Below are 9810 nucleotides of genomic sequence, written 5' to 3'. Positions count from 1 at the left end.
ATAATGTTCTTTTTAGCAGCATCATATGACCCCTTTAACTCACTGAAGACAAGTAAACAGTCGGCGAATAAATAATAAGAAACTAATTACAAGCAATAGGACAAAAAAAAAACTTACAGTAGAACAAATAAATAAGAAATTCTACATACATTGCATAAAGTAATCAAATGTATAAAAACACTGCATATTCTTCACTGTGTAAATAAAATATATATTTATAGGTCTATATTTCTATATATATATATATATATATAATATAGTCTACTGTTATACATGTGTTTTCTTTTTCAGCTGTTTGCGAAGATACTTGCAAAGACGGGCATTTTGACACATACAAGTGTGTGTATTTAACTGTTCAAGGCCTATAAAGCTGCAAAAATAACTCCGCTCAATACTCCCGCGGTCTATGAGCACCGTCTTCACGTGCGCGCGCCTCTCTGACAGCACTCAGAAACAGTCTCTCAAACAGCACGCACAAATTACAACATTATTTCTTTTTCGCTGCTGATTGCGTTTCAACGGCTTAAAATCACTTGTTTCTAAACCGCAATGCTAAAAAAATGCCTGCAAACAATAAGTTTTCGTGTCCACGTTGCATGTGCGTGTAACCGCGATAGAGAGAACAGACCAAAATCTCTACCGGTTGACAAATTTCTACCGGTTAATCGGGTCTACCGGTACATCACCCACCCCTAACTGTCGACATGCACTTATACATACTATATGTAACAATACATGCCTTAACACCATAAGGCAACCACCATCATACTGTACCCACAACAATTTTATTGCATTCCTTCTGAACTTACCCTGTTCAAACTGCCTCTGCATGCTCTCTATCTCCGCTTTATTCCCACTTACCCTGTAGATACCCTCTGTTGTCAAACCTAAGAGAGAGAGTTTTTTTTAACAAGATTATTTTGAGGTACATCTTTCCATGACTCATTTTAAGCATTTTAAGACTTTAAATACTAATCACTGCACGAGTACTTGTTAAAGTGTCGAAGATAATTCTACAAACTGCTACTATATTCAGGTCTAATATACTGTGTTTGCGGCTATTAAAAATGCTAAAAGTAAAAAGTTCTTAAATTCATATTAATATGGTTCTACAATCTTCATTGTCACCCAGTCAGAAAAAAAAGTTAACTATGTGCAAAACTATGCTGTGGTGTGATTTATGACAGCTACAGGCCATTAAGCATCTAATTTTAACTGGAAACTGCGATAATGATAAGCTTATATGGTTCCCTAAGCACAACTCTTATGGGGTGAGTGTGATGGTGAAACAGCAGCAGCAAATTTACCTGTGGCTTCAATGTAACGAATACACTTGTCAATGAAAACTGGAATAGGTCGTTCAAGGGAAACCACATTCACCAGAGGCACCCCAAAGTAGTTACTCTCCAAAGGCTTAGAGATAGAATGACGAGGCTTTGGTCTTGTTTTCTGATAGCAAGACAAATACAGATTATTTGACAATTATACAAGACAATTAGCATTGTTTTGACTCCAATAACAGCAATTAAATTAAATATCACAACAACCCTCTACGCACACCATAATATGGTTTACATGTAGCGCGTCGATTCAGCGTGGTATGCAAGACTCTCGCTCTCTCTCTTTGCATGTGTGAGAAACACAGTGCTATCAGTAAAGTGACGGCGAGTCGTGCACCTTCACACTAGTTTACGATACGTCAAATACAGGTGCGCTGCGTGCTACATACTGCGCATCCATTGAGTACATGACATGATCCATTGAGCGCATCCAAATAGTGCAGATCGCTTGACGGAGAGCGAAACTCTCAAGCGCTCAGTCAGCGTGTTTATCGAGTGAAAATCTGTGTTGAACGCCTCTCACACACATACTGGCGTGTAAAATTTAAGAATTTATTAGCCAATGGCTAACGTTAGACATTATTTAGTGGCCCAGGGTAAGATTTAGTCGCATATGCGAGTGATTTACTCGCAATGTAGAGGGTTGCACAATGTTAAAAACAGATGAGTATACTTTTTTAAATGTCATGTAAAATAAGTAAACAAATAAATCTTACTTTGCCTGGTCGGCGAAGACTTTTCAGTATGTTCCTCTTTTTGGGATCTTCTCCTTCTTCATTGAGTATGTCTGCCTTCAGCCCTGAAACATCATCATCTTTTGACCTTGAGAGTGTGCCAATCTCATCATCGCTACCAATGGAAAAACTAGTGCGGAAACTGCTGAACTTCCCCAGACGTTTGGAATGATCACGGTACAGCCGTGGCTTCACCCTTGCTGCAGAGAACTTGCGACGTCTCTCCAATGAGCTGCCATCCCCTTCACTGTCTGAACCATTGCCTCCTCCATTAGAGTGGATCCGATAGGAATTGCGGATGGTAATAATTTTGCCCTGTGTGCTGTCATGTGGCACAGAATATATGCTATCCTCATAGCTGGGGCGTGGTTTAGAGACAGCATCCATTGGCTCAGCATAGTCCGAAGGATCATAATCTCCTCCTAGAGGCCACGTCACATTGGATGTAAGGGAACGCCGATGGCTGACTGCATCCATGTACGGATTAAAATTAGATTTTCTAAGGTCAAATGTGACACTTGGTTTGGGTCTTACTTGAGGAGGAACTTTATTATTTAGCTTGTTCTCAAAGGTGCTAAGGTCAGAGATCACAGAGAATGTGTCACCTGAATCCAGGTCAGGCAGTTTGAATCCACCATGAGAAGTGAGTGTTCCATCATGGTAAGGCGGGGAAGCTTCCATGTCTTCCTCAGAATCTAACAGCATTGTGACAGGGCTTGGGGAGCCACAGTGTGGTGAATACACATTCTCATTTGTGCTACTGGCTTCTGCAATGTTTTCATACATATGGCTGGCCTCAACAATAGTTCTCTTTTCTAATACCTCTGTGAAAAATTGTTCCAACAGGTCTAGTTTTTGTAGTCCTCCAACAACTCCTCCAGGGCCACAGACAATACTGCAAAACCGTCCCTCAAGTTCACGGGCCAGTTCTTCACCTTGGACTAACAACCCATGAGCAGTCTCAGAGTCCAGAAGCTCAGTCCGGGTTTCCCCCACTGCAAGCAGCTGAACTGGGACAATGTCCTGAACCTCACACAAAAAGGCACACAGGGTTTCAAAAGAAGCCTTGCGGTTAGCAGAGTATAAAGCGATGTAGCCATGCACCAGTCGACTCTTACGAGTGGCAAAAGAAGCGTGGTATGACATTAGAGACAGTTCAATTGTATGCTTATGACCACTAATTGTTTGTTCTAGCAGCACTGAAGTGCCACTTGTCTGAGGAGAGGTCGGCTTGCAATGCTGTGGAAGCAGGAATGGTGCAAGAATTTGATCAATGTCATAGGAGTCTCCACACATTAGGCACATGATAATACGCAATTCAGCCTCTGGACTCTGATCCTGCTGTAACTCTCGAATACATGGAGGCAGCGGAGGTGCAGGTGGAGAACAGCTACGAAATGTAGAAGTCCTCCTTGTTTCAAGTAGAACCTTCAAGACCTGATTGATCTGCTTTTCATTCACATTTCGCCCATAGCCAGTGCCAGGGGAGGCAGGTTCCAGGTAATTACACTGTAGTTTTATGGCTACCTGCTGACCTTGTGAGATTAATGCTTGAGCAGTCTCACCACCAATGTCACCCAGTCCTCCAACACCTCTTTTGGTTACTAATAAGAGTGACAGGGGAAGCTGAGCCATATGGTTGTCCCTTCTGCCAAGCGTGGACTCTCGCAACTTCTCAATACTTTCTACAACATATGACAAGGACTCTTTTGAATTGTACAAACACAGGCATCCGTGGGGAGTAAATGTGGATGTATTAAATGAATTAACAGGAAGTCTAACATTACCCTCAATGGGCCGAAGGACAAGCTCATACATTCTACCTTCAAGCATATAATGATCATCATTGGTACACAATGCCCGAATCTCATTGGCTAATTCTCTAGCAAGACCATCTTTGCCCAGTATAACAAGATTGATCCTATCTACCTTTCCATCAAAAATATTGGACTTTCCAAAAGAAGGGTATTGTGCAGGAAAGCACAAAGCTAGTATTTGTTCAATTTTGTTGTCAACACAGTGTGGGCAGTTCGGACATGTTTCCTTCGTAGGGTGATACACAAAATGGATGTGTTTCAGCACTAAAGCATCCCTTTCAGCTTGTAATTTCTGAAGGGCCTTGAAGCGTTGTTCTTCACCTAAAACTTCTTGAATTGCTCCCATCTTCTCTTTACTAGGTTTGGCATCTACCTCAAGTTCATAGAAGAGCTCCGAGTACTCCAGCAGAAGCTCCTGAAAATCCTCTTTTGCCCTGTCTATGATTGCTTTCTGATGCCGGTTATAAATGTCCAAATATTCTGGCTCCTCAAGCCACTGGTAGAAGTCTTCATTCATGATGAAGCTTCGGGCCTCCTCCCAAGGTTTGCCAGGGGTAATGAAAGGTGAAGATGCTAATTTTGCTTTGAACTCATGACGCATCTGGGCACGCTTGCATTCATTGCGCAAGTGTTCAAGGTGTGCATCAAAGATTATTTCAGCAGCCGTGGTGTCTAGAACATCAAAGGGGATACGCTCATCCTCCATATTGTCAAGATGCGGCGTGTCCTCCCATGGTGCATCGTCCAGTACCACAAACCAATGATCAAAGTCTTTTTTAGATTCAAGGACCTTCTGGACCCCAGACCAGCTCAAATGCTCAATTTCATCCAACTCAGAAGCTAAGCTACTCAAGGCGAGTGGAAGAGCACTCAAGTATGCTTTACGACGCCTTTCAATGTGTTCCTGTTTTAGCCGGTGAATATGCTGTTGAAATAGCTTCTTAGCCTTACCCGTACCTTCTAAAAATACATACTCCTTGTATTCAGGTGAAGTCTGCATTCGTCGGCTAATGTTGGGCCATGTTTCATTGTGATTCTTCACAATGTGGTTTACTAACCACTCATAGCGGTCTTTTGCAGAAGCAATTAGTTGACTCTGGTGTTTCAATGCCTCAAAGTAAGGTATGATCTTGGGCTTACCTCTTCCCTTATCAATGAGCTGTATCAAGGTAAGGAAAGCCAAGTCAACATTGACATTGGACCGTGCCGACGTCTCAACAACCTGCAGGTTCTTTTTTGTAATGGCAAAGGTATGAGAGTCCTTGATGTAACGCTCCACACCCTCATCACACTTAGTGAGAACTAGCACAATAGGCTTTTTTGTCTTGCTTAAGTGATTGTACAAGTTGGTGACAAATTTCATTTGATCATCAAAGTTGCGGTTCATACCACGACTGACATCAACACAAAGCAGAAAGCCATCCACCTGCAATTTGCCTTCGGGCATTTGCTTCTGTTCGAAGTCTTGCTCAAGTCCCAACTGATCAGTGCAGAAGTACATGAGTTTTTCAGCAGAAGCCAGTTTGGTGGAGGCAGCTCTTTTGATGTAGGGTTGTAAGGCTGTGCTGCGATGGGGCTGGAACGTCTGGTCATCAATGAATTCGGTCTGCTCAACCACATGCATCCTGCAGTCTGCACCATCTTCCAAAACTCTCCCCACCTCTCCCCAGAACAGGAAATGGTCATTGTTGACAACCCGGCCACCAAAGTCACTGGTACTTAGCACAGAAGTGTGATCAAGATGGAAGTCGTCCGCACTAGGACGGACAAAGCGGTTACTAAGGCATGATTTACCAACTCCACATTGCCCTTTCTCCTTCTCAGTCCCCGACAGGCCAACAACAACGAGGTTGTAGATAGGCATTCGGGATTCTTGCTTTTTAGCCATCATCATCGCACACAGGCATTCATCTTGCCATGCCCCAAAGGTTGACAGAGGCAGACTCTTTAAAACGTGTCCATAAAATATTGATGTCAGGGGCCTGTATTTGATTTACAATTGAGATTTTAGTTCTGATGTTTCAATCATCCTTTCAGGTCAAGAAAACTGCTTGTATGTTTTGCCCATATTAGAGGGTACTAATAAGAGTTAATAGAGGAGACATGAAGATGCGAAGAAGGCAGAAGCAGGAATTGGGGCTAGCCTAAATGGGAAAGAAAGGGAGAAAGAACAAACCAATTATCAGCAAAATTATGTGCTTTGTTTGCCCAAAAGGCAAATTTCAAAGAATTTTAAGAAAACTACTTTATGAATTCCCACAGATATTAAGATGATACTCGATTTGCACAGTATAACCCTACATTAAACACTAAACCCCTTAATGTACCTAACATTATACATTAATACATTTCAATATGTTTCTTCAATAATGCTTAAATATTGTTCTAAACAAACATTTCTAAAAAAAAAAATTTTTTTTTTTTTTAATTTTTAAAAGTTCTTATTATGGATTTCTAGCATTATCAGATTAATATGGATCAATTCCTATGCTAGCAAACCTACACAACTATGTAAATACTAAGAAACTAGTTAGAATAGTTAACTTCACAGTCCTTCACAATCATAATTTACAATCTATTTACACTTGGTTTCACTATGTACTTTGAATTTAAACATATACTGCTCGATAGTTTCTGGTTATTTGCGTTAAGTTTTTGAGAGTTGCCCGATTTCCAAAACACTACTCAAACGTTTTTTGAATACAGTATGTGGGTTGGCCATTTAATAATGGTGCTTTCTCACACAGCAGACATAAGCAATAATTCCAGCATGTAATTAATCCACTGTTATCCTTAGTGCTACTTTTTAAAGACTTAGGAAATTCCAGATTAGTTCATTTGCCGGAATGAAGTCTTCTGTTGTCTGAACTAGTCACTTCACGTCACAAAGTTCAAGTAAATGTTAACATATACTATAAAAAAAAAATACCAAGGCTCCCAAATACTTACAGCAAACCCCATATTAATGACAACTTTTACAAAATTTAATTATCTGAATAAAATGTCACTGGTGCTTGCCAGTTCAACTCTCAATTCCTAATCGTTGTCAAGGTGTTACTAGGTGATTTCTAGTCATGTGTGGTTCGTAACTATGTGGTTGTTCATTCATTCATTCAGGTTTCCATGATATTCTGGTTGTAGATATGGATCAGGTTGTATGCGTGATTACACAATATTACATACAAAATATTAAGGCACAATATAAAAAATACAGAAAATCTGAAATAACAGTAAAGGTAATTACTTCCTCTCCACTGAACTGTAGAACTTAGCAGTTAGGTTCAAATAAGCACTGGTGAATAGAATATTACCAGCATTTAATGATTTCTTTCTTTAACCATCTCTGTATTATTTCCAATACAACAGCACACCCACAATTCCATCATTTCATCACTTATCTTTTATCCATGAAATGCAAAGGGGGAATTTTTAAATAATGTAGTTGATTGCCGTTTCCGTGCAATTACAATGAATGTGGACTGGAGCTTTCAAGCTTCAGAAATGACAAAAAACACCATAAAAGCATCATAAGTGGCCAATGTGATGGGCAATATTCCATGTCTTCTAAAGCCAAATGATACATTTGAAAAACAGACAGAAATGTAAGATGTTGGGCTACTTTCATGATGTTTTTTTGGCATTCTGTATCTTGATGGCCCTAGTCCTCATTCACTTTCATTATACTGAAAAGAGTGGGCAGAATATTCTTAAATTCACCTAGTGTGTTCCACAAAACCAAAAGTTCTCATAGAATTTTCATTTTTTGGTGAACTGTTATCTAAGGGCATTGTCACATACTGTATGCAGTTGTTGGAAACCAGTATTAATATGTATATTAGACAATATTATACATTAGACAACTACATGGGTGACATTTTAACATTTTCAATGAATGTATTCGGTGATCATTTATTGAACTTGCTAAAAAAAAAACTGAAAATAATATGAAACAAGATTACTTTGACAACAGTTCTTGTTCCCACTTTGCATCAAAACACAAACGCACATATTTAGGTTAGTGCATTGTTATAAATAAGAGAAGAATGCAGAATACAGTATAAAAAAATCTTTATTCATCATTTATCTTAATTAGTGCTGTAACAAATACAATAAAACATTTTTTTTTAAATGATTAGTGGCTATTCAAAATGGTGTTTTTCTAGAGCTATTCCTGGACAATGCACTCAACAGCATGCATATTACTCCTAACTTGAAAAATGTTTTAGTGGTACAGTACCACACACAGGAAATGTTTTGTTGGTGAATCCTGATGCTATATCTGGTGTTGTAGACTTAAAAACTCAAATACAGACCCTGCGTGGCTACAGACCTCAAACTATGGGATCCCCAGGCAGGTCAGGTGCAGTGCAAGTGGGTGCTAGTGACAATGCAGTTTGATTGGTACTACATAATATCCGAGTCTTCCAGCTGTTTAGACTCACCTTCAACTGACACACCAAGACACAACCTTATGATCTGACTTGCTGTAGTAGCCCACGGTGTCGTTAAACACTGAGAAATATATGGCTTGAACATACATCAAACACTGTTGTGGTTGTATGTGTATGGCAAAATAAAGACATCCCACGGCACACTCTTCAAGCAAAATACACATCTGAAGTTCTGAACCCTAAAGAAAGCAACTGCTAAAAGATTTCACTCCCAAAGCCTAGGCCCAGCATAGCCTAAGAAAGCTACGTAACGCGGATGTCATGGTTCAGAACTGCCTTCATATGAGCGTCTCAGCTGTCTGTGTAGTGCTGCAACAGAGATTACACACTCAACTGTCCGTGACATTTCCTCACGTATTTAAATCAGAGTATGTAGTTATAATAAATTAGCGCGACTCATCTACGTTACATTCCGTTGGTGTATTCTACTGCGTTACATAGCAACTACCAAGGTGCACATCACGTGTGAAAATAGTCTGCCAATTTATAACATTCTGAGATTATAAGAGTGCAAGATAAATCCGTTTTCAATGCAACCAAGGCGCTGCCTGCACAATAGACAGCACTCACTTGTATTTGTACACAATTTCCCTTCTGTACTCCACTTCTTATTTAAAGATATTTTATTTATAGGATTCTTAAACGGCTGAAAACTGTCACGTAGGTGACACGGTCTACTTTGCTCGCTAATACTTGTTTTAATGAAACACCGTTGATAATACACACATACGTACCAGTGCCTTTCTCCGTCCTCCCTTTCGCTCCTCAAGCCCTCTTCCCTCGTCCAGGCCAGCGCGAGAGGGCTTACAACCGGCTTGGTCAGTGTTGTTGGAGACCAGAAAGAAAGGAAAACAAAAGACTACGTAAAAAGCCGAGGACATTAAATTCCGTGAGGACTGTTTGATTGTGGCTTGACAGACTTGCAGTTTCCAACGGATATTTTTGTCAGGCGCAACTTACTGATCTCGCGTTCGCATAGAAACGGCTGTGAAAATCCACCGACGGCTAAACATATCCAAACAAAGAAATGTCCTTTCTTGGAGGCCAGTCGTTTCCGTGCAGAAAAAGGCTTGTTTTGATTTCTTCCTGCGGCCTAAGCACGTTGGTTTTGATCAATTATAATGCCCTTTGTTGTGGCCATAAAATGCTGATTTCACCGTGTGCAGACGGCATGCAGCGATGCCTTTACAGTGAGACACAACATCCAGTTTTTCGTAGCCAAATCACGAGCAATCTGGGCAACGCATGTCTTTAAATGTTAAGATATATATATATATATATATATATACATATACATTGTGCGTGAGGGTGAATGTGGTTGTCCAAGCCTCCCAATAATGGCGGTCCCTCCGCCCGAACCCAACTCTGAGTCTGCCCTCTTTGGCTCTCCTTTTTTGAGGATAAAAGAGGGTTACTGAGACAGCCGAGACTCGCCCAGTGGCGCATGGACAACAGCACAGCGCTGAGC

At 40.5% G+C, this 9810-nt stretch overlaps 1 protein-coding gene across 2 annotated transcripts in view; it reads right to left on the bottom strand.

Moving 5' to 3' along the window:
• The window catches only part of LOC107734134 (rho GTPase-activating protein 35-like), a 14472-nt gene extending 4866 nt beyond the window's left edge, over nucleotides 1-9606 (bottom strand). Inside the window, exons 1-4 of one of the 2 annotated variants that reach the window (XM_016545995.1) lie at nucleotides 9073-9606; nucleotides 2057-6035; nucleotides 1308-1449; nucleotides 810-887 (exon numbers count right to left, since the gene is read on the bottom strand). In XM_016545995.1, coding sequence (XP_016401481.1) covers nucleotides 810-887; nucleotides 1308-1449; nucleotides 2057-5785 — 3949 coding nt within the window. In that variant the 5' untranslated portion in view covers nucleotides 5786-6035; nucleotides 9073-9606. The remainder of the gene's footprint in view (nucleotides 1-809; nucleotides 888-1307; nucleotides 1450-2056; nucleotides 6036-9072) is intronic. The other variant, XM_016545994.1, reaches the window with a different exon arrangement.
• Nucleotides 9607-9810: the final 204 nt, after the last annotated feature.

This window comes from Sinocyclocheilus rhinocerous, unplaced genomic scaffold (genome assembly GCF_001515625.1).
Source record: "Sinocyclocheilus rhinocerous isolate Xijiao unplaced genomic scaffold, SAMN03320098_v1.1 scaffold1121, whole genome shotgun sequence".
Classification (NCBI taxonomy): Eukaryota; Metazoa; Chordata; class Actinopteri; order Cypriniformes; family Cyprinidae; genus Sinocyclocheilus; species Sinocyclocheilus rhinocerous.
The sequence above is the reverse complement of the archived record's forward strand: the minus strand, read 5'-3'. Positions and strand labels throughout refer to the sequence as shown.